Below are 26,027 nucleotides of genomic sequence, written 5' to 3'. Positions count from 1 at the left end.
GAAGCCATAACCTTCTTTCCTGGCGTAAGAAAGCCTGGAGGCTGTGATACTGTAAACATTGCACAGACCTGAAACAATAGTTAACAAGGAGCTACCCTGTTATGCTGTACAGTCTGGTATAGTGCTACAAAAATATAGAACAAAGAGCAATTGTTTAATAATATTTTAACAATGGGAGAGTTTTCTGGTATTGTAGAATGATTGAAGATTAAACTTGTAGCACAATAGAATGTGACAAAAATGTGCAATGCTATAGAACAAAGGACGATTCTGCAAACCTATAGAATATTGAACAATTCTTAAATAATATAAAACAAGGATAAATCTTGGGACGTTGTAGAAAAGGGCACACATTTGAAATATGTGGAGCCTAACAATGTAGCACTGTATGACAGGGAAAAGCATGTAAAGACAAGCAGGGACACAGTCCTGCAATACTGTAGAACAGTGGTTCCCAACATGTAGTCCGGGAATCCCTGGGGGTCCACGAAGCCTCCTCAGGTGGTCCGCAACTGCTTAGAAAATTAAATAATATTAACAGGCTAGGTCGCCAGCTTTCCGTAATGACTCAGTGAGCGGTCCCTGGATTCCAATAATGATTCAGTGGGGGTCCCCAGGTTCCAGTAATGAGAAAGTGGGGGTTGACAGAAGTCAAAAGGTTGTGAACCACTGCTGTAGAACAGGGAACAATTCTGTAATATTGTAAAATGGTAAAAAGTCCTTTGATTTGGTAGAGTGGGTCACAAACATATAACAACACAGAATGGGGCACAACCATGTCATACTGATTCTGGAAGACAAAGTAAATCACCCAACACTGGAGATATAAGATTCAATCACTTGGACTTAAGTTTAGGTGTTGGTGGTACATTTTGTATCAACTGTGACTTTTTAAAGGGTTTGGTTGGCAGCTTAAAGTGCAATGAAACAAATGTGCTTGTATGTGAATGTGAAATAACAAAGAATTCTTTACATATGGAGATGGTGAATGAAAGTGTGACATCACATCAAATGGCAGATTAAGACTCGATTCACCATCAAATTTCACTTCTAGAGTTTTCATCAAAAAAATTGGAAAGGGTCTTCCCTCCTTCCACCATCCTTCTGTCTTTTGCGATTGCTTATTTTCTGAATTGTTTTAGATGTTTTTGAAAGTTATATTTGCAACAAGTATATGTTACGGATTCATAACAAAGTCCGTCCTTTTTGGTGTGAAAATTGAGATTCTCTGTTTTATAGTGTGTTGATCACGATCATTTATTCAAGTTGATCATTATTTGTTTGTGAGCAAAATAATGAGTGCCTCACCTGTGTGTTAAATTGCTCAGTGAAATTTCTTAATTTTCAAGGATTCTATATTTTGTGTCAACAAAGTATTGTATATTTTAGAAGTTTTATTGTCAGTTGCGGTCCAAGTCAAGACCACGGTTGTAGACCTATTGCTGGGATCCTCACCTTGACTTGCATCCTGGCTATTGGCAGTTGAGTGTTTCTGCTATGATCCGTCTCACTGAGATTTAATTTTCTTACTTTAAGAAGAAAATTAAATGGCTATCTTCTAAATCAGTGGTTCCCAACATTTTTACTTCTGTGGATCCCCACTTTATCATTACTTGAGCCCGGGGGACCCCACTGAATCATTGTTGGAATCTCGGGGTCCCCCACATAGTCATTACTGGAAGCTGGGGACCTAATCTGTTAGTATTATTTTATTTTCCAAGCAGTCGCGGACCCCCTGAGGAGGCTTCGTGGACCCCCAGGGGTCCCCAAACCAAAGGTTGGGAACCACTGTTCTAAATTGTTTGGTGATCTAACAATTACCACAGGCACATCATAAATGTGTAAATATTTATCAACCTTCCCTTTTGTCTCCTACGTTACTCATTTTTTTGGCTAATCTCAGGAGGGTCATCATGATAGGGTGCTTCCATCCAATGCATTTTGAGAAAATACCAGTTTCAAGAGCAAGAGACTGGCTACAAAACATTTATATTGCACACGAATGTGGAGTATCCAGATCTGGTCAATCTAACCCAGGGGTCTCCAAACTATAGCCTGCGGGCCAACTGCACCCTGCTACATCATTTTATTCAGCCCGCAGTGACAGTCTGGCTGTAATATGCGAGGGAATTCTTTACACCCGCACTCTACTGCTGCTGTTTTAAAAGCATTATAAAATGTAACAGTACCTCTAGCCTAAGGGGTGATGTTAAATGTTATAACACTTTCAAAACAGCAGCAAACAGCGGTGTGTTGGCTCACAGCGTCATCAATCAGTAGTAACACACAAAAGTGCTACCAGTGACGGCCCTGGTGAAATTGTATTGGCCTGTCCCTGCACTCCCCTCCCTTTCAGCTTAAAAATCATCCCTCGTGCCTTGCCTAATCACCATGCCGCACAGCCTTTACTTCTTGGACCTTGTCCTGCGGTGCAGAAAGCCAGACCAGCAGCAGGTCTGGGACCACTCCTCCAGCACGGACACCCGCATTAAGTGCTGTCATGCCTGGGTGCATTACATACTATGTACTTTCTGTTACTTCGTGTGGAGATCCATAGTGCTGCAAGGTCGGCCCTTGCTCGGGTGGTGCCCTGGGCAGAAAGAAATTCAGTGCACAGGATGCTGCTGGTGAATGGCATGAGGTAGCAGGACGCCAATTTTGTGTTCAAGGTTCAGTCGGTGGGTGGTTGCATTGGACGGCGGCTAGCCTCAGGTCTCTTGGTGCCTTCCCTGGCTTCCATTTTACTAATAGCTAGAGGAGAAATCTGTAGCCTGCACCAGCAGGCCCTTTGACTGGTTGTACAGGTGGTGAGGATTCCCGGCGAGGACATCGGAGCAGCGTCAGTGAGGGCTTCTGGTCCCCCTCCTCACCATCTTCTCAATCTCTTCAGGTGTCCAGACCTTGAAATTACACCAAAGGATATACTTTGCAGATAAGTACTTTGACTGGTAATATGGTGAAGTGAGGAGCAGGCCGCATGCCCTGAGACACAAGGACTCAAATGAAGAGGTTCAAAATATCCTCGCTCTGTCGCATAGGTTCTCATTATCCTAATGAGGCCACTGGATTTGGGTGGCAGAATTACCTGAATTGTGGGGTAATAAGTACAATTCCACACCGTGTGACGGCTGTCAGTCTAATCCGTTTTAAGCAGCAACACTGACACCTCTCCGAGCTTGGGGAGGGTGGAAAATGATTTCTCATTGGTTCCACTAACTTCTTCTGCTACTAGTCACAACAACAATTTTGAGCAATTCTACTCAAACTCTAAACAAACGAATGGCATAGTCTACTATGAACCACCGAGGGACACTTATGTTAGCTCTCCTCATCCAAACACGGCTCCAGTTTTATGCATGTACATCTGGCTATTTTGCCGACATCAATGACCCTTTCACCGACTCATCCACCTCTACTGCAACAGAACTGTCAAGAGCACATAAGTTGATAATTTGGCTCAAAATGTCATTATTCCGTGGAACTGTCTATGGCTTTTATTAACTGTACTTGCCTTCCTCCTTTGGGTTGGGTTTGTCATTGTTTTCTTTTTACTGATACATGGTCATTACGTTCCTGAATGCTCTACAGTTGAACTGGTGGATGAGGTCTTAACATTACATTTTTCCTGTCATAAAGTCCATAGAGACTTGTCCCTCGTGAACATTTCTGCTGTACCAATTCCTGAATTCCTGATGGGATTGTTTGGGATAAAGTATTATTTCATACATACGACCCCAAGGAGGTCATTCAAATTCCATATGTATTCAGACTTTCCATGAACGATGTAATAACACCCACAGTAGTTTCTGATGATTGGTATGTGAAAACAGTTGATTCTATGATGTCTGATTTGCAAAAATATACCATATTTAACAATGAGGATGTTTATCAATCCAAAGAAAATTATGAAGATATGTTCTGTTATACTTATTATGGACATCATTTTATTCACAGAGTAAGTACCCCAAAGACTATTTTTAATTATACACAGTGGGAACACTGTCCGACTCCACCAGTGGGGAGTTCCAAAATGTATACTGAAAAGTTTGCATATTTCTCTGCGCACAAAATGCTGAGTCATATTATTTTAAATTGCCAGGAATGGAAAGTCACCATGTTTTATTGACCGATACAAAATGTATTTATTCTAATTCCTTTGTTTCCCGGTTAGCTATGGAAGGCTATGATTATTGGTTGAAGTTGATAGACTTGAAAAGTAGGTGGGGATCTAAAAATTGGCAAATAAGGGGAAAGGAAGCTTCATTTAGAGCATGCCTGATACCTGTTCAAATTATATTTTTCAATGTACAACAAACAAGTTGTTTAGGCTTGGCAAAAATTAAGGAATTGAATGTGCCCTGTAATCCTGCCCCTGCAAAATCTTATACATGGCAAAAGTGTATAAATGCATCTGAAGAGCAGCTCGATGAATGGATCCAGAATCGAACATTTAACACATCACTTTCACATCGGGTTGGGTGGTTATTGTGGCCAGTAGACACCAATGGGTGCCATACATGTTTTGTAAACTCCAAAGGGTGTTTTAGAACAAATAGGCCAGACCCTTGCTATGTGTCCTAAGAACACTCAGGTATAGTGACAACATACAGTGTAGGGAAATTATACCAGCAACGGTTGAAAGGTTCCTCACTAGATGCTGTTAAAGAACACCTCAGTCTCCTGTCCAACTATACAGATTTACAGGACTTCCTGTTAGGCCCCAGAAGACTACACAGAAAGCGCTTCTTATATGCAGTATATTATGAGATTTGGAAACGTTCTCAACAAGAAGTGGCTGCCCGGTTAAGGCAAATAGATCAGGAAAACTTACAGAAAACATTAGCCGTTGTAGATAATGGGATTAACACCTTGTCCGACCGGGTATACACTTTAAACAACATTGTATCTTCTGCAATACACATAGTACAGGGTGACATGTCATCTTTACACCATAGACAGAGTCAGCTTAGGTCCATCATGCAGTTAGGTTGGACACTATAAATGCTGAAAGCAGGTCACGTTCCCTGGCAACACGTTAGCACCAGGGACATATTCTCAACATTTAATTTAAAGCGACAACAACAAATAATGGCTAAGAAGGAAGCGACTTATGTCATGCTTAGCATCGAGAAATTAGAAAAGTTGCCTTTTAATGTGACTGAAACACCATCTGCTGAATGGTTGATACACAGGGTTATTAATCTGCCTAGTTCAACACTTCAATTTACATCCTGCTTAAAACACATTCCAGTAGGAAGATATGAAAGGCTGGGAGATAGCTACATATACAAGGTGTGGGAGCTTCCCTTTTCGTACAAATGCTTCAATAGCATGAAAGGGGTCTTTCTTAGCGGTAGTGAATGCTAGACTTCTGTGAGCCATTCGATGTTTGTAAGCAGCTGTCCTTGCATGGGGCATGTAATGCCTCTGCAGTAAACTTGGCTTGCTCTCTGAAGGGAGTTCCAGCCCCCTTGATTAGACCTGCATTCCAGGTGCTCTCAAATGGTAGCAGCTATGTGCTCTTAACAGTGAGAGTTGATGTGGAATGTGAACCGGAATAGCTTATGTCGTTTTGGTCTCCCAAATTGTCACATGTTGCGGGAATGTTCTTTTTCCCTTCATACAACAATGAGAAGTAGCAGAGATTTGGCCTCAAATTGCTACTTCAGATGTGAAGTTTGACAAGTAAGCAGACTCAAGGCTTTATTCTTTCAAAAATGTGGCGCTTACATCTGCGTGCCAGACCTATGCGCTTCAAATTGCGAGGTCATCTGCAGAGATACAATCCCTTTTAAGTACAAACTTTCCGAGATACTTTGGTGAACTCGTGGGATGAATATTTAACACGTCCAGTACTAATGGAATCGCGCATCTCTTTAAGGCTTTTTTGAGTGTTTTTGGGGGATTTCCGATTACTTTGGCATCTTGCTGTTGCTATTTTTTTTTGCGCAATGGCTGTCCCTTCACAACAAGGAGGACTGAAAGGGCTTCCACGAGCGCAACTGTGTTGTGAATGCATGATGCAGTATTTCAGAGCACACTCCTGGAACAACTGGAGTGTGACTGGTCTCTATCATTCCGACCAGTTTTGGATTGTGTGCAGCCTGTGTATCGATGCCTTTGGTGCCTTTTCAAATGTGCACTGAAAGTCTGTCTTTCTATGCGGCGCTTACTTTCACTGGATGCTGATCTGTTGATATTCTCGCTGACGGCTCATTAAAAGACATGCGCGTTGACAGTGCGCTTGCTATAGTAAGCTGTCTATGAGTTGCCCTTTGTGGATAATGCAACTCTTAACTCAACGTTGGGCACAACACAGAATGCTGCTGCCTCAGCTGGAGCTCAGGCTTTGGGACATGAGTGCTCTATGGTTTTCCTTGGCAACGATTTGGATATTTTACCACCTGCAGGAGTGGAACATTTCCTGCCTTCAATTATCCCAGATATAATTGGCAATTTTAAAAATGACATCGACTTTTAAAATCTGTTTTATTGGCGCCACTACTAATGTTTTAAATTGGCCCCTTCTAACTCCTGCTCAAGTGTCTTTTAACTTGCCATTATTGACATTTATGTATATATGTTTTTATAAATAGATCTTATTAGCTTTTATTCATTTTAGGCTTTGAACCAGCTACCACCTTTGTAACGGCACTGGGAGGGTGTTGTATAGCTATTTTAGTCTTGTTTTAGACACTGAGATAAAAACCAACAAACACCTAAAAAAGAAAGGGGAGAATCTCCGCATTCGGAGACCCCTCCAAACAAATATAATCTTAGAAATAGAGATAATTAAAAAATGCCTGACAGATATCAGTATACTGATACACACCAATCTCATTCCTTTCAGGACTCACCGGAAAAACGCAGTGAGAGAGGTGTGCAGTCGTAGCAGCAAATAGAGTATGACTCACAACAGTCGCTCAAAGTTTCTGTTAAGAAAGAAGAGAAACTTCCCCAACAAAAACCCCAGTTCAAAAAGAAAAAAAGTGGCAGCAGTTGCAACACGACATGCCACTCAGGAAGAGGGCTTTACTGAACAACAAGAAGTGTGCACTGGCACTGCTAGACAGTGCAGCAGAGGTCACAATAGTTCACTTAGGGATCTTCAAGAGCATCTGGAGGTGAAAGCAACTGATAACTTCTTACAGGTTGAGAATGCGGACATGGATAAGCAGGGATGATTGTGGCAACCCGGCGCATGACAGAAGAGACTCCCCAGGAGAATCGTGGTTGATCAGATCTCGTCCCTTTCTCTTGTTACATTAGTCTCACACAGGCAAAGACAAACAGAGGCAGAGTATAGTTCAATAAAGATTTATTGAAGTAACTGCATCTTAGATAAAATGGCATGTATTGCAGTAACTAGGATGATAAAACATACTGAAAGCAAAAAGATGACGAGTGTGAAACACAAAAACAGTCCTACCATACTAGGAGTGATATATATTTTTCCTCCCTAAGCTATGTTAGAGCACAGTGTGATAAGCCCTAATCCACCCCTCAGGTTTCCCCCCTGGGAAGGCATCATCCCCCATACCTGAGCAAGGAAGCCTGTTGTCTATGGAGAGAGACACTGTCCCCATGTAGGCCAGGGATTCGGCAGTCTGAGCAAGCAGCTGTAGCGAAGGCAATCAGGAATCAGCATGCTATCGTGGTCATCTGGCTGGAATCTCCCTCTAACGTGTATGGGACAAGGAACTGTTTTTATAATAAAACAGTTGATATTCTAAGAAAAGGTCCCCTTGTAAGAAAATGTATGTTTCTGTGAATGTTGAAGATACAGCATACCACTGTTGCCGGCAACCCTATCTGACTGCAGCCTTGAAGAAAGTACAGAGTGCAATGCTAAGAACGTAATGCTTTTGTAGGCAAAGGAACAAATAGATAGAGAAAATAAAACAACACTGCAACTGTGGTTAATGCTGGAAAAATAAAGCAATGCTGAATAAAATGTAACTGGGCTAAAGTGCACAACGGCAGGCCTAGTTTGCTACAATAACATGTCTAAAATATGGCTAAAATATCTATACAACACATCCTTCGCCGGGGCCACCTCCCAGGTAAAACTTTTTGGAGCACAGTTTTGGGGTCCTAGCCAAGGCGCCACTCTACCTTGGGGCCCACACTCCAGCCCCCCTGGAGTACGAGGTCTGTAACCCCATCTAGACGGTTGGCGCCTTGCGAAGTGACCATTTCTTGGAAGCATACCATATTATATCTTTATAAAAATAATAAGACTTCTCTTCATCGCAAAGCTCGAGAGTTCAATTAAACCTAATCACTCACATTTAAACAGTTTTCTATCAAAACAGGACAATTCTATTTCTCTTTGGAAGATACAGCAGTTTTAAATTTGTGCGGCCTCTCAGTAGAAATTTGCCTATGTATTCCAGGCGCTACATGCATGCTTGATGCCCGCAGTATTATATTCTTCCAGTGAAACCTACACCCTCTTACCTCCTTTGTCAGGTCAGGTGCCTGTTAGCATTCATGTGTGGTACAGTGGTAACTGTAATTCTTGTGGATGTAAATATTTGTAAGTTTGCTTGAAAACTGCCACTTTTAATAAATGCCATGATGTAATCATAATCTGATGTACTAAATTTGAAATGGTACCGTGTGTTAAAGAAGCACATTTTTTGAATTTTGAGCAGTTTTCATTCTATTTTTACTCGGTGTTTGGCACACGATTTACATGCTAAACATTTTTCAGGGCTGTTCGAGCCAAGCCACAGAATTGGCTAGGCTCTTTCTGTTATTTTGTTGGTTCACTCTGGAATTTACTGTGGGAAATACCTTGAGTCTTGTAGTGTGAGAGAACAACAAAAAAACTGTCAAGATATCTCTGGTGATTAAAATTCCTGCTGGAGAGGGATCAGAGTTTTGTCTAGTGACGGTTTTGACTCATCTAATCATTTTATGTGCACAGCTCAGTGGGTTACTGCTTTTGTCACAGAGATCCTTTTGTCACTGTGCAGTTCATAAAATGCAATCGTAATCTAGCTCGGTGAGGTATGAACTGCCATCAAAGAGCTGTATGCAAACTGTATGGTACAGGTTTTCCATTAACATTTTTCGTTGTAAATTTTAAGTATATAAAATTATTTAAAAACAAACAGACTGCTTTTCTTATTTGAGTATTTAATCGGCGCATTTGCTAATGTTTGACATTTTAACTAATTATATATCATTTCGCAGTTTAAGCAGGCCATTGTTGATTTGTATTTGTCACATTTCTTTTTTGTTCTGAATCATATCATGCTGATTATAAAAAAATGCAAGTGAAATTTATTAATTCATTTGAATTTTATTCATATCACAGAGATTTTTTTGGCCCCCGAAAATTTGTAAAATATACGATGTGGCCCTCATACTGAAAAGTTTGGAGACCCCGGATCTTATCCATTGAGTCATCTGGTACAGAAAAAATGTCTCATGATAATTCTGGACGTTTAAGTAAACATAGGCTTTTTCGCTGACATACACCATTTGGCTGTTGTAATTTTGGGTTACTTTCCTAATCCCCATTTTACATTGGAAAGGAAACAAATTTTGACCTCAAACGTAGTAAACGGTAATATGCTATGCAGGTGTTTAGTGATGTGGTGTAAGGTTTACACCACCAGAGTGCACCTAGATCCAAAAATAATACTACATTCTGCAAGTTCTGAGACCAAACCCTTGTATTTATATTCCCTAAGCATTAGTGTCTTGCCAGTGCAGATGGCATAGTGCAAAGAAATAGCAGCGTGCCATTGCAGATCATACGTAAACACATCACCATGATAAAACCCGACAGAGATACAGTTGGGCCAGGATGAGTGAGGTTGTCCCTCACCCATCCTGCTCTGTGAGATCAAGTTTTTTTGACAGATCATGCCATTCACAGGGCTTCAGCCTCATTCCATCTCTTAGTAACTCCTTTTTACCTCTCTTAGCACCATTCAATACATCAAGGAGGCCTCAGGCTACCAACAAAAATTAAAGAAGCAACACCCATCAAAATATTTGTGAAAACATTGAGTTGCTCATCAATGAAAATGTAAAATGTGGTCAAAGTGTAAAATGTGGCTGAAACCCATTAAAGATTAATCATATTGTTGACTGAAAGTTATTATATTGGACATGTCTGTTTTTAGGAACAGCGGCTGGTGGAAGACCCAACCCGCGAGGTGAAGAAAGTGAGGAAGGCTCGGAACCGACGCCTAGAGTGGAACATGATGGCATATGATAAGGAATTCAGGCCCGATAACAGGTTCTCACCATCTCCATATCATGTGGCCTCATCCGAGGGATCACTGTCCCCAGATACTAGGCAGGTGTCATGAATGATGTGTTTGGTTGCTTTCATGGTGGGGATTTTTATGCATCCATTCTCATTTTCAGGATCCTGTAAGGCATCAGGCAATCACATACCATCTCCCATATTTCCTGTAAATAGACTTTATGGGGAGACATACAAAGTAGATACATTTATTTGGGAAGATATGAGTCAGGCATTTTGCTCTTTCTTGTATTAATACCTATTCTTTAACAGGCATTGCTTATTTAAAAAAATACAGCTTGGGCCAATGTTTTTTCTTTTGTCCCAGCTTGATTCTTCCTCATGCCTTTCACTTCCACCACCCTACGCTTCCTGTGTATTTATCTTACTCTTGCTGATTTTTTCAATACCTGCTTTCTTTCTGTTTTTTCTATCTCTCTCTTCCTTCTTCATTCACCCTTTTTAGCCTTTCTCTCTTGCTGAGGGCTAAAGTTGGATGATGAAAAATAAGTCCGGGTCCAGAAGATGAGTGATAACGGTGACCACCTGCAACCACCTGCACAATTTTTTTTATTTATTTTAAATCTTTTTATTGAACAGAAAGATTCATACAGCAGGGTTACCAGAATTCACTGTCATTACTATTTAACAAACCAATGATTCATTACACCGGTAAGACACGAGTGGAGCTTTTACAGCCCCTTAACATTTGGAAAGTTCTGATATAGCTCATTGGTGCCTCGGTCCTCCAAGATTCATCTCTCAGTTGCCCTCAAGGTTCTAACCCCGATACTCCTCCCATGCTCCCCACACTTTCTTCCATTGTTGGGGGCAACCTCTCCCTCCATAGACCACCTGCTCTGCCTTCTGGCACCAGCACAGGCCCGACTCCCAGTCCGCTATGTCTGGAGGGGTTGGCTTGCCCCAGGCTCTTGCTATGTTGTGCTTAGCTACCCCAGTGGCCAACCTTAACCAGATCTCTTGATATGTAGGCCACGTTGTCCCCCCGTTGTCCCCAAAAGCAGCCACTTGGCATCCAATGGGATCTCCAGCCTGGAGACCTGGGACATTACTTGTGTTATTTTCGACCAATATTCTTTTATAAGTGGACACTCCGAAAGAATATGGAAGAATGAGCCCTCCCCAGCACAGCCTCTCAGGGACGCTGGCGTGATCGCTTTGCCTATCTTGTGTAGCAGTGTCCACGGGTAGGAGGGCCTATGCAATATTTTAAGATGAACCAGCCGAAAATGGGCAAGGATGGCTATCTCATGGGGGCTCCCAAGTGCCTCCTCCCACTCCTCATCATCAAAGTCTCCTATATCATTTTCCCATATGGCCTGCTACCGAACCAACAGATCAGGTGAATTGTTAACCAGTTTTCTATAGAGCACCAAAACTCCTTTTTCGGGTATAGGTTTGGTAAGTATTCTGTATTCCATGGGGGAACCCTCAAGTAATTGCTCACCCTCTTGTATATGTTTCCTTAGAGCATGTCCTAATTGCAAATACCTAAAATGTTTGCTTTCAGCTAGGTCGCATTCCTGACGGAGATCTTCAAAGCAAATTAGTGCCTGTTCTCTCCAGAAATCACTCAGGTGTTCAATGCCTATCAGCTCCCAATTCAAGAATCCCTTCAGCCCCCTCACTTCTGACAATAAATCACTGTGCCAAAGTGGGGTTAAACCAGTGAGTTTCCCCTTCCAGCCTATATAGCTGGTAGCTTCTTTCCAATTCAGGACCACCGTTCAGGTGTGTGTCAGCAGCTTTTTCTCTCTCCTCACATCATTCAGCAGAGCATCATGTGTGCCTCGGCCCATTGCATTTGTGTCAAAATGGTAGGCTGGGTCCTGGCAATCTGCGAAGGCCCACTCATTGACTATGACTGCAAGACCCAATAATACTTCTGGATATCGGGGACCGGCAGGCACCCGTTGTATACTCCTTTCTGCATTTTAGCTAAGACTGCTCTTGGTGCACTGCCGCTGCATAGCAGCTGGTGGACTTCCTGGTCTATGCTCCTAAAAACCTCTAGAGGAATATAAAAACAATAAAAGGCAAATGCATGTTGAGAAAATAAAAAGGAGCAGGAAATTCAAAGACCACCAGAAGCCAGTGATGGCATAAGACAAGGCTGATGACAGAGACTGGAGGTGAACTACTGTTAAAGGCTTTTAAGGCAAATATAAAATCAAAGAGCAAAAGAAAGGCTGCCACTTGGAGCAGATCTAAAACCAAGGCAGTGATTTAAATCTAAATAGACAAGTTAATTACAGATTTGAAAGTGGGACCTCTACCAGAAAAGTAGTTATGGGCCGCACACCACAACAGCTATGAGAAGGTGAGGCATGATGCACTAAAGACATGTTCTTCATGTAAATGAGGTGAAGACCAGATAGCTATTTGATTTGATTTCCATTTTATAAATTGCTTGAAAGCCCGAAAGCATCTTGGCGCTTGCACTGACACAAAGGGGAGGGAGGGAAGTAGTAGAGTATGCTGAGCCTGTTGTGTAAAGAGCAAGGTCTTCAGCGATTTTCTAAATTGCCACAAATCAGATCAGTTCTTTAGGTGTAAAGGAAGAAATTCCAGAGTTGCGCTGTTCTGAGAAAGAAGCTCCAACCTCCTCATGATGCCCGTTTAAACCCAGGCAACACAAAGTTCTTAGCATCTGTCGATGTCAGATTTTGAGAGGATTGGTACCAGATGAATCTGTCCTGACTGTATTTGGGGCAGTTTTATGTACAGCCTTGAAGGCTATGCAAAGAGCTTTGAAATCTATTCTCCTTGCAAACGGGAGCCAATAAAGTTTTTTAATGTCCTGGGCAGCAGATTGATGTTTAGTAATACTCATTAGAAGCCGGGCAGCTGAATTCTGAAGCATCTGAAGTCTGAGAAGGAGACTTTTCTTTGTGCCCAGAAACAGTGGATTGCCATAATCTAGATTAGATTGTGCAAGGGTAGTGATCACCATCTTTAATAAATCAGAGGGAATAAATCTGCAATCTTAGGATGTAGAATGTAGACGAGGCTAACATGTTGACCTGGTGTTCAAAGTTAAGATGTTTATCAAAGATCAAACCCAAGTTTTTCACTTTCTGCATAGGTGAAGGGGGGACCCCATTTCATGGGGCCACCACCTGGGAGACCAAAATGAAGTATCGCTCCCTAGCAGGAGGACCTCTGTTTTACTGGAATTCAGTTTTAGATAGTTCCTGTTCATCCAGCTCTTTGTATCATACAAGAACTGAAATTGGCTGCTGTAGCATCTAGATTGGTGGAGACTGAAACCACTATTTGTGTATCATCGGTGTATGAGATCACTGAGAAACCAAAAAATCTGATAAGTTTAGCCAGAGGGGAAACAGAGATTGAACAGGGTGGGACTCAGTGAAGATCCCTACTGCATGCCACAAGGTAGACAGAAATGGTCAGAAACAATGCCCTCCATGGCAAAATGATGCACTCTGTCACTGAGGAAAGATTTTATTAGGCTGAGCCACCTATCCCCAGTCCGGCATGACGGTCAATCAAAATCGCATGATTGACAGTGTCAAACACCGCTGAGAGGTCCAGTAGAATCAATGCGACTTCACCACTCTCATCCACTATAGATCTCAGTTCCTCCGATGCAGCTATTAGCGCCATTTCAGTGCTGTGGGATTTTCTGAACCCATATTGACTACTAACTAGCAAATTGATTGTGTTTATAAAAGTCATCAATTCCAAATTCAGAGCCTTTTCTAATATTTTAGCGGGGAAAGGAAGTCTGAAAATTGGTCTGTAACTACTGGGCTCATTAGGGTCCAGATGAGATTTCTTTAATAAAGGTAAAATAGAGACCTTTTTCCACTTCTGAGGACCGTAGCCTGAATTAATTATCTCATGAAAGATGATGGTTAGATGACTGCTTATATCTGGAACAGGTTGTGTTATTTTAGGGGGGGGCAGGGATCTATTGGAGGTCCTGATCTCATAGTTGTAATCATTTTGAAAACTTGTTCGGTTAAGTTGGAGGTTGTAGTTCGTTACCTGTCAATGTTGTCAATAATAAGTGATTATTTGACTGGAAAGTGTCATAAACTTCTTTAACTTTGGTCTGAAAAAAATCAGCTATAGTATTACAGAAGGCTTGAGAACAGTTGTCTGTTTCTTATCTGCTAGCGGTAGGAAACCTCGTCGGGTTAGCAAATCTAAATAGAATAGGAATAGAATTCATATGTTTCTCCTGCCTCCTACATCACACAGCGCGGGGAAGTGGGTTAACCCATTACAGCTACTGGCTGACTTCACTGTGTGCGACGCCATTCTGCCCTTTCACAAGGAGCACATCCACACAAAAACATTTCTCTTCAGTGCCGGGGACTGCTATGGCAATGTGTGCTTTTTGAGACCAAAAATAATATTTTTTCTTTTAGACACTGCCCAGGCCATCGGCTTCCCCAACAATAACGTTTTACAAAAACCCTGGCAAAACAAGCATTGGTAAAGCCAAAGGGCTGGCAGCCAACACCAGACCTTTTGCCTTTGCCAAAGCATGTTTACTCCACGAGCTTACGGTCTGTCTTTGTGTAAAATGATAATTTTCGCTCTCCTGACCTCTCAGCTCGTGGATTTCTTCAGTTCCATCTGAGAGGCTGATGGCGCAGTCTGCTGAGGTAAACAGAGCTTCTTCAGTTATGGAGACACCAGGGAATAATGACAGGCTTCAGATGCAAGTTCAGGCTGTTCTCTACCCAGGTGTGTTTTTCCTACCCAGCCTCTGTCTCCTGTGGCAGAGGTCTGTCCTGTGGCAGAGGTCTGTCCTTCACTTTAAGATGCCTTCTCGGCCAGTGATCTCATGTGATGGGTTCAGTCAAAGCCCCATGACGTCATAAGGCCCAGGGGTTGACGGGATAGCCCTTTCAAGGAAGCACCCTGAGAGGCAGCTCGGATCTTCACAGAGGCCCCGTTTCCGAGTCAGCACATTGATGTGCAAAACTAAAGGTTCATTCAATGATTTTAAAATAAACAATTTGGACATGAAAGCATGACATTTTAAATATCTTTATATTACATCCGTGGCAAACAAAGTGCACTTCAGCACGTAAGAGATTTGAAATGTAACATTTTGGAAAACATAAGGTTAATATCTACATTTTATATAATTAAACAATGTGTACGCTGAATGTCTTTGGGCACTATTTTCTCTGGTGAAAGCACATTAATTACATTTTAGCTGCACTCATGGCACTTATGCACGTGGTGTCAGTGATTTTATAGTAGTTCATAAATACTCGTGGCCTCGCCTTTCAGTGGTAGAGATAGTTTTCTGCTGGAAATATTTAATTGACACATTTGCCTGAAGTTCTTTCCAAACTCGATTATGCAAACCTAAGAGTGCATGTTAACCCCGATCTCACTCTTGCAGAAACTTTTCGAATAAAGGCAGTAGCTATGTCTGATTTCCCAAAGTAAAAGGATGCAAGGTCTGACAGGCAGGCACCAGACCTGGGTTTGTAAACGAACAGAAGAAACCAAAGCAAACACATCACACGGCATAACCAACTACCCTACAGATGACTCGCTTATTTCCCTAACACTCAGGATATAACCCAACAATACCCAACTAAACAACAAATAAATATCACATGCACACATTGGTACACTCAATCCCAAGCATGAAAAAAATCTAAGTAAAATAGAATCCAGCAATATTATTGACACAAATTAAGTGGTAGCCTCTGAGCCTGAAACATTTAAACAAACAAAAGAGCCAGCCTTTCAAACAAAGCACAAGGCAGTCAATAGTCTGACCCAAAATCTCTAAGTCATTGGGGTGAGGCGGGATAGCCCCTAAGGTGGACCCCCTCGGCACCTCCTCACTGAGTCAGCCTTGTAAACAGTTGAATTGCCAGATGTTGACGTAACTGGGCTACACAGTGCTGGCTGGCAAGAGGGGTGCGTACTGCTGGATGGGGTCTACGTCATGCTGGCGGCACCACTCTGCCCAGAGGTATCCTCAGTCTCGTCCACCTGGGAGGGTGTCTTTAAATCTTGTCCATTGCTCTATGAGTTTGGATCAGACCATTCGTATCCGGGAACTTTGGACAACTTCCTGAAGTGTGAGATCTATTATGTAACAGTTTCAGCTCCTCGGCTAACGGTGATCCTGGTCCTCTTCACCACTGTCTCGACCCACAGGGTTGCTTCAAAAGGTAGGCAGAATTTTCCTGCTGGGTGTCGGTCGCGTACTAGCACTGAATCTCCTGGCCGAATGTGGCATTTTTTGCGCGCCTTCTTCTGGAAGCAAAGTCACTGTTTGCTCGCCGGGTGTCTGATTGGTTTGGAGTATCTGGGGGTTCGGCCTACCTGGGGTGATGGGGAATAGTGTCATTGATTGTCCGTCCCAGGCACATCCTGCTGGGAGATATCACAGTGGTAGAATGAGGAGTCACACGGTACTCCCTCAAGAACGAAAAGATGGCTCTTTTCACACTCTTGTCTTCAGCTTTGGCTATCCAGATGACTGTTATTAGAGTGCTCACAAATCTATCCACCTCCCTTTTGACTTGAGGCCATTGTGGGGTGATCTTTCTGTGTTTGGTACTGCGGTACAAAAGATACTCGACCCATTCACAACTGTTGAAAGGAGGCCAGTTGTCCATGTGGAGTTCCTTTATGAGCCCATGGGTTGTCATGATCATCTCCATTTTCAAAATCGCCTTGGATGCTGAGGTGGAGGCTACAAGTTCCACTTCTGGGTGGCAAGAGTAGTCATCAATCACTATAAGCAAGTGGGTGCCATCTGGGAAGCTCCCAAAATCAGTGCTTGCTTGCTGCCATGGTGCCCTTGGACCTGCCTCTGTGCTGACAGGACCTTGTGGTGCTAAGGGGTTGCTGGCTTGGCAGGAGTCACAATCCTTTACCTTGCTTCCACCCTTTGGTCCAATCCTGGAAACCATACTTTGCTGCGGGCCGATTATTTTTTTTCACCACTCCCTGGTGATCTCCATGAGCTAACTGAACTGGCTGGTGTTGGAGGCTTATGGGCAGGACCCTCTCATCAGACAGCCCTCCGCTGTCACAGAGAGTTCTTACCTCACCATGTACAGTGCTTGTAGGGTTGATTTGGCCTCTTCTGTCCTTTGAGGTGATTTGCTGCACAGAGCTTGCCAGTCTCTGGCTCTCACTGCCTTGATGGCCAGTTGCAGGCAGTCGTCCTGTTCAGTGGCGGCCACAAAATCTTCTAGAGACATGGGCACTGTCATTAATCTCTCTACTATGAACCGAACATATTATTCTCTGCGCTTCTCTGGTTTCTGCCAGAGTGGCTGATCTGGCATGGCTTGACAGGAATTCAGCTGGGTTTTGAGTATCTTGTTTGTAGACTACAATGAATTTGAATTCCTGCAGCTGTAGGATCCACCTTTCGACAAGTGTGGATGGTTTAGACATGGATCCTTTAAAGAAGGGGATTAATGGTGTGTGGTCTGTATACACAGTGAAGGGGTGGTCGTACAGGTAGGTGTAAAAATGGTGGCATCCCTACTGGATCGCAATGAACTCCGTCTCAATCTGGGAGTATATCTGTTCTGTAGGTGTCAGGGTTCTGCTCGCATGGGCAACCGGGGCCCATTCACCACAGTCTTGCCGTTGCAACAGTACAGCACCTAGCCCTGTGGTGCTAGCGTCCACGTCCAGTTCAGACTCCTTCTTTGGATCAAAATAAGCCAAGATAGTTGAGGTTGACAAAGCATCTTTGGTGTTTTTGAATGCCTGTTGCTGTTCCTCACCCCATACCCAGGGGCTGGAGGTTCTTGTCAGTTTCCAGAGTAACACTGTGAGATCTGACAGGTTTTGCATAGACTGGCTGTAATAAGCGACCATGTCTAGAAAAGTTCAGCAGTGAGATGGGCAGCGGGCTGCATCATGCAGGCCTCTTGGCTCTGGCTGACTGGTGTCTCCTTGTGCCGTAACTGCTCCGACAGCCACTAGGTGAGGTGGGCTGCAGCGCGATGTAGAGCGAATAGAGCCGTTGCTGCTTTGGGCGGGCGGCTACGTGGCATAAGACGAGGGAGCCACTGCTACCACAGGCGGCCCTCTCACGGCAGTAGGAGGGCATGGCTCACCACTCAGCTGTGCAGCAGGAAGTGGGGAGGGGTTGTGGCGTAGTGGCACTGGGTACCCGGTTTGGGTAGTGGCGACCACACGCTGAGTGCTGCCATGCAGATGCACTCAGGTCAGAAGAAGGCTTCAGCGGCACAAAGGGCACCTGGAATCTTCATCACCACTGTAGTGCTTGGGCATCCAAGGTACGCTGCGGCAAGTAAAGACGTGGACACATTTCGATGCTCAGTACTCAAGACCACACCTAGCACGTGAACTCTGCTTTTATTCAGCTCAGTACGCCGGATGTCAGGCTGAACTAATCCTTGGTCGCTCATGGGACACGAGAAACAAAATCATAATACCCACATGTTCACATCCCCCCATGTCCTGAACTGAGTGGGCGAGGCTAGTTGACCCACAACACTACACCCTCCCAGTGCCCCTGCTTCTGTCACCCTCCCCCACAGCCTAGAAAAGCACCGCTGCTTAATTCACCCCCTGCTCCAGTCAGGTGATAATGGGTGTGGATTTGGGACTGTTAGTTCCACTTGATGGGAGAAAACACACAGAACTGGGTCCTGTGTTCCCGGGTCGACATGTTATCTCTTATTTCGGGGGACATATCTCGTAATCCCTGTTAACTCACTGTGAAATACCAGTTGGAATGTTAATTCAGGCCCTTGTACCTTCCTGCTGAACTAACGGGTAACTTGTAAAGAGGACCTTCTTGCCTTTATATTGGTATGTAAGGGTTTTGAATTTACAGATCCATGGTTCTCTGGTGAGTCATTAGTAGCATAATGTTATGTGTTGCTTGTGAGATATTTTTAGCACCACAGATTTAGAATGTTATCTTAACTACAGACTATGCTTCTTCCTCAAATGTCATGCATACAAAATGTTGAAAATTTACTGTGTTTGAGTCCACATTTTCTCTGTGTTATAAAAATTATTTGTCATAAAGAAATTGTCTCCTTTTACTATGATATGTGTTTAGGAAGCTCATTTTAATGGAAAAAGACGTTCTGCCATCAACAAACCTCGAAATATATTTCTTTCTCACCTTATTGTCCTGAAAAGGTTCCAGTAACCAGTTACTTTAGTAATAGTTAAGTTTATTCCTGTGTCCAAGCCAGAAGTTCCAACCTCTGCCTGCATACTAGTCCAAAGTTTGTAATAAGCAACCCCAGATTTACTAAGGGTTATTGCTAGTATTTGTAGGTAGTTCCAAGTGGTGTTACTTACAGCATTGCTGCTAAACACAAAGTTATCTTACAGTTCCATAGATATTACATGTCACTAAGCACAGGAGAATTCTGGCTAGTGTACATACCTTTCAATAGCCATCTATGAACTGAAGATGATAATGCCTCAAAGTCTATTATGTTGATCGGCCCACATTATATTTTTGCTAAAAAGTACACGTGCCATGCCAGCGAGAAGACTTCAATTAACTTATTCTTGTCAAGCAGAGGGGGATCTTAGAGGTGGCAGGTGGCGCAACCCGTGGTCACTGGAAGCGGGCCATCCTCTCCCTCTGTGGTATGATAGCTGGGGCCAAATTTATCAAGATTTCACGCGGCAAGGGAACTTGCTGTTCTGCACTGTGTGAAAGGGAGACAGCAGAAATTAGTTACATTTACAAAGGTATGGCATATTTCTGCTGCTTCCTATCCCTGGTGCACTGTGGTCTTCCTAGAGCCAACATCGGCACCGTTGCGCCATGTGGCAAAGATGCCTGCGCTAAAGGCAGGATTGTTTTTCTGCACAAAAACAATACTTAGAAGCATTTTACTCTTTCTGTTTGTGCTGTAGAATGCAGCATATGTGGAAAGAGGAAATAGCTATAAAAATAAAGATATTTCTCATTGGTATGCCTTGGTAGGAAGGAGTAGCATTTTGGTGCAATCCCAGGTTTGCTGGCCTTAGTAAATCAGGGATTGCATCAAAACCCATGGGTGTATGTACAATAACGGCCATGCTCCGCCCGTGGAACTCCTGCCTCAAGGGAATGTAACGCAATGAAGAGCAAGCTGCTGCATTGCATTACATTTCATTACAAAGCCACAATAACGGCCATGCTCCACCCATGGAACACCCGCCCCAAGGGAATGTAACGCAACGAAGAGCAAGCTGCTGCATTGCATTACATTTCATTACAAAACCGCAATAACTGCTGTGCTCCACCCATGGAACACCTGCCTGAAGGGAATGCAACGCACCGAAGAGCAAGCTGCTGCATTGCATTACATTTCATTACAAAGCCACAATAACTGCTGTGCTCCACCCATGGAACACCTGCCTGAAGGGAATGCAACGCACCGAAGAGCAAGCTGCTGCATTGCATTACATTTCATTACAAAGCCACAAAAGGCAATGCAAATTGGCCCTTCCATGGCTTTGTAAATCTCAGTTAAGGATTTGCGTTACTTTGTGATCACCTGCCTCATGCTTGTACAATGCAAGTCCTTGGTAAATCTGTGCTCCAGTGTCTTTCATCAGCGTATATGTCACAGAATCTCATATTTATTTTCTAAGAAAGTCCACAACCATCAGAGCAGTTTTGAGAAAATAAGTGATTGTTTGTTTCACACCTATTTGATACGATCAAGTAACCTAGGTTAAGACACTCTTCCATCTTAGTGTTCTCATCTTCATTGAATATTGTATTGCTATCAAATGTGACTGGGTAATTGTATTTGTACCTCGGTTTCGCCATTGGTTTCTTACTTGTATTGTTGTGTTTTGGTCCTGCAGGTCATATGCGTCAGATATAGGTGATCACTCCTATCCCGCCAGTCCGAACCACATAGCTCAGCAAGTGATAGCACCTGTGCCACACATGCTAACAGAAAACAAGGAGATCATACTGGTGGCCAATCAGCTCCAAGAACATGGCTACCGTCCGCCATCCACAGGAAGCCGGCAAAACAGTCTTAACAGAGTCCTGCAGCCTCATGTACCGCAGCCACAAGAGACCATTTTAAATGGCCCCAGGCCTCAAATACTTAAAGATTACGGGTATGAAAATTTAACACTACTTTATTTCTTCATCATGATATTCTGTGAAAATAGCAGTTCCAGGCCCTAATGGTGGGGTTTAGGGAGATGTCAATCACAGATCTTCTCATTCAAAATAATTTGATTTCCTTTGCCCTCTCACCATCATATAATCCACTGCTATTCTTGAGTGTTTTTTGCGATAAACAGCAATAACGATTCTGTTTTCATACCGAATGTAGCCTGAAAATGTATACCATTCTGGAGAAAGTATATTTCAATAAATGGACAGTAAAAGGGCCGTTCACTTTAGTAATAGTTAATTACTATGGGGGTCATTCAGACCCCGGCGGGCGGCGGGAGCCGCCCGCCTGGCGGGAACCGCCGAATGACCGCACTGCGGTCAAAAGACCGCGGCGGCCATTCTGTGTTTCCCGCTGGGCTGGCGGGCGACCGCCAGAAGTCTGCCCGCCAGCCCAGCGGGAAACCCCTTCCCACGAGGACGCCGGCTCCGAATGGAGCCGGCGGAGTGGGAAGGGTGCGACGGGTGCAGTTGCACCCGTCGCGAATTTCAGTGTCTGCAATGCAGACACTGAAATTCTAAGTGGGGCCCGCTTACGGAGGCCCCTGCAGTGCCCATGCCACTGGCATGGGCAATGCAGGGGCCCCCAGGGGCCCCACGACACCCCTCACCGCCATCCTGTTCCTGGCGGTCGGAACCGCCAGGAACAGGATGGCGGTGAGGGGGTCAGAATCCCCCATGGCGGCGCAGCAAGCTGCGCCGCCATGGGGGATTCCCCTGGGCAGCGGAAAGTCGGCGGTACACCGACGACTTTCCGTTTCTGACAGAATGCCCAAAGGAGCACCGCCAGCCTGTTGGCGGTGCTCCCGCGGACCCCGGCCCTGGCGGAATTTACCGCCAGGGTCGGAATCAGGGCCTATGTCTCCAAGCCAGAAGTTCCAACCTATGCCTGCAACTAGTCCAAAGATTGTAATAAGGAACCCCAGATTTACTATGTTTTATTGCAAGTATTTGTAGTTATTTCCAAGTGGTGGTACCTACAGCACTGCTGCTAAACACAAGCATATCTTCCAATTCCATAGATATTACATGCCGCTAAGCATAAGAGAATTCTGGATAATGTACATACCTTCTGCCAACCGTTTATGAATTGAAGATGATAATCTCAAAGTCTTCAGGATCATATTATGTTGATCGGCCACTATTATATTTTTGCTAAAAAAATACACCTGCCATGCCAGCAAGAAGACTTTGTTGAACTGATCCTTGTTAAGCTGAGGGGGGTCTTTAGATGTGGCAGGCGGTGCGACCCATGGTCACTGGAAGCGGGTCATCTACTCCCTCTCTGGTATGACACCCACTTACGTTTAAATGACCCAATTTATTTCCCAAAAATGTCATAAGGTTACAGCAGTGGATACTTATGGCACTGAAGATACTCCTTGATCCCCCATCCTCAACAGAAACAAATGTTTTGATCCCCCATCCATTAACAGAAACTGTTTTAATACAGTGCACCTTGGTAAAATATAAAATTCTTCCAGGATGTTTGAACAAACATCGGACCAGAGGTTCAACTTGCCAGATGCTGCCTAACATCTCCTGTTCAGGTTCAAAACAAGATGCCAAGTTTCCAACTGGTCCTTGGTATTTCCCTGTAGCAGCTTGCTTCCTTTGACTACAGAAAACTTTCACGGGGAAGAAGGTTCGCAGGAGCAGGTAGAAGAACTGTCCAGTTGTAACTGGCCCACAGGATTTCATATAAGGGACCTCAGCTTCCTCTGTTTCTAGGACCTTTTGCACTCATCAGCCACACTAGAGAGAGAGAAAGAGGCATCTGTGAAAGCATCAGTCTTTACTTGCACATGGGCTTTTGAGTTCTTGGGTTTATCATGGGGAGCAGGTTGAGCAGATGTGTGGTCCCAGAGAAGCAAGACAGAGCTGCAAACACCTTTCTTCCTTGGCATCAGAATGGTACTTTAGGATTCTTCAGTGAAACAGCCAGAAGTTCCTATTCCAGCACCAGGACAAGATTGGCACTCCATAGGTAAAACTAAGGTCCTCTTTAAATGTTAATTGGAATTCGCATTCTGACTCACATCGTCAGCCTAATTGCTAATAGTATTTACACATTTTGCATTTCCAGCACACATCCACCTCTGACATACAGTTGGTTATGGTGTCAGAAATTGACCAAAAGTTAGAAAAAAGATGTGTACATTGGGTTGGTAAAACTGATGACCCTGTGTCATTCCTCATTCTGTATGGGCTCATTGGGGATAACTAATATTCTCATGCTAATTAGAACCCAGAATCAACGAGCAACTCGCAATGAGGGCTGAAACATTACACTTCGTGCAGCATAAATGGCCCATGTAATGTTCCAGGGACAGGCATTCTGTGAAAAACATTGTAGAGTTCCTTTTAACACAAAAACCCCAAAATGCAGAAATCTCCTTCCCTTGTTCTGGGTTCCACAAAACCTCAATCTGGGCTGGTCCTGCTATCATCAAAGAAAATCTACACCTCTAAACACCCATCTTTTTCACCCACCACATATAGATTTTGACTCTAAACTTCTGAGGCTAGTCCTCCAAATCATCATAGTAGTATGCTGGAAGGGGTATTCACTGGCAGGTGACATCTGAAGCTCAGTGCCTAACATGCCTCGGTTCCTGTCCAGCCCAGGTGTGAATAGCAAGAGACATGCCAGGAATGTGAATCCTATTGTGTTCAGCAATGAAACCAAAACTATCTTCCAAAAACGATTGAAGCACTGTAGATCAATAGTCCCTTATATCTAAACCCTGAGCATTTGGGGTCCATATGATGTTCCTTCAAAATGGTTACCGGACTCAGAATTTTAGGTGTCAGCGTGTAAAGGTTTTCCTTCATTCTGATATCAGATATCTACATTTTGTAAAACCGTGTGGGCCCTCTATGCACCTTTCCAGTTGGCAGGTATTGCCATATGAAGCTAAAATGTTTTTTTCTTTTTATACAGTCACAAGTGGCTGATGCAGGCCTCAAGTATTAAGAAAGCAAAAATGCCAGAAGTCTAAAGAAAAATAAATATAGACTTCCTTGGCAAAAAAGAGGGATTTCCTCAAATGTAGTGTTTTTATCTGGAGTAGAGGCCAGTGCCAGCCTTGAGAGTGCTATGCCTGCATGCAGAAAAATCAGCACTTTGTGCAAAGGTTATCAGGACATTTGTAAGAATATCTGAAGCTCGCTTTACAGTTTACAAAAATGTGAATGGGTTAAAGGCAGTGTCTTACGAATTAACAGTGTGTGTTTAAGCAGGCATCTGGACGCCGAACATAATGTGAGGTACCAACATCCATGCAGACTTGGATCAGGGGTTTAGGGAGGATAACAAAAGGCAGTTATGTCTCATGGGATTTCAGGGTTTCACATCGCACTGACTCCATCCCATTTGCAAGCCTGCCAGAGGAAATGAACTATGAAGGATTGTCCATTTTCCCTATAGGCCATTCTCTCTTCCACATGCCATTTAATCATGCTTGCTTCTCTGGGGCAGTGTCACCAAGGTGGATGAAAGGATGCTATGGTGGGAACATTTAAAAAATGTTCTCTTTGTTGCTGAAGTGGTTTAAAGATACACATACATGGATTTTACCCATGCATTTTATTTTTTAGAATAGTCATAGCAAGGTATCATCACTGGGCTCGATTCACAAATGTAACGTACACTTTTTTCTCATTTATATTTTTGCGTAATTCTACTACATTTTGACTATTCACAAAACCAAAGTGTACATTTGTTCCAGAAGCATAACTTACATTTCGATTTAGTAAATAGGAAAAAGTAGCAAACATACTCAAAGTGTAAATTACTTAAAAGGGCACAGCCCCCAGGCCCCTCAGCTTGATGGAAACATGTAAGTTACACTTTTGGAATAAAGTCACACTCAGCTTTTTGTGAGCAGGCAAAAAGCAGAAAACACACATAACAAAAATGTATTCATAAGTGTAATTTATCTTTGTGAATCAAATCCATATTGTTCAGGAAAGAAACTGCTCCCTATAATTTCAAAGTCTATATAATAGCATCCCTTTCTAACCAACTGTGATGGGGTTTTTTACTTTTTCTCAGAATGAGTGCCATCGTTTATACTGCTAGGTGGCAGCCTTTGTGCTCCTGAAAGCAGCAACAGTCTCCCATTGTAGGATGATCTCTGACTGAGAAATAGACAGCCAATTATCTCTTGCTGGAAATCTTCAGCATGGTCTGTTTTTGTGCGAATAAACGAGCGGGTTGTAGTCTTTTGTCTTTGACAACTAGTGTATCTGTCATCCAGACATAGAGAATCATCCACATTCCTGTGGTTCTTGCAATAACCCAACCAGCCAATAAAGAAGGCCTGCCACTGAAACTTTTAACCATCTCGCGCTCCAAGGAGTGGAGGACTATCTGAGTACCACCAGGCTCGGGGAACCTTACAAGGACTTCTTCAGATCTTCTGGGCAATTGAGGAAAACAAAATCACAAAGTAAACAACTGAGACATATGTTTGCTTGAAAGTAATACTGCTGCTACAGTCGTTTAGAGAAACAAAAGTGCTAAATACTATTGGATCATAGTCGTGGGATGCTATGTCATGAAAGTAAACTGTGCTAGCTGTA

The 26,027-nt window shown here is 43.4% G+C and overlaps 1 protein-coding gene across 3 annotated transcripts in view; it reads left to right on the top strand.

Moving 5' to 3' along the window:
• Positions 1-26,027, top strand: part of LOC138261655 (actin-binding protein WASF3-like) — a 288,156-nt gene that overhangs the window by 234,750 nt on the left and 27,379 nt on the right. For 2 of the 3 annotated variants that reach the window (XM_069210859.1, XM_069210847.1), the window contains exons 6-7: positions 10,143-10,318; positions 21,116-21,379. In XM_069210859.1, coding sequence (XP_069066960.1) covers positions 10,143-10,318; positions 21,116-21,379 — 440 coding nt within the window. The remainder of the gene's footprint in view (positions 1-10,142; positions 10,319-21,115; positions 21,380-26,027) is intronic. The other variant, XM_069210869.1, reaches the window with a different exon arrangement.

Source organism: Pleurodeles waltl, chromosome 2_1 (assembly GCF_031143425.1).
Source record: "Pleurodeles waltl isolate 20211129_DDA chromosome 2_1, aPleWal1.hap1.20221129, whole genome shotgun sequence".
Classification (NCBI taxonomy): domain Eukaryota; kingdom Metazoa; phylum Chordata; class Amphibia; order Caudata; family Salamandridae; genus Pleurodeles; species Pleurodeles waltl.
The sequence above is the reverse complement of the archived record's forward strand: the minus strand, read 5'-3'. Positions and strand labels throughout refer to the sequence as shown.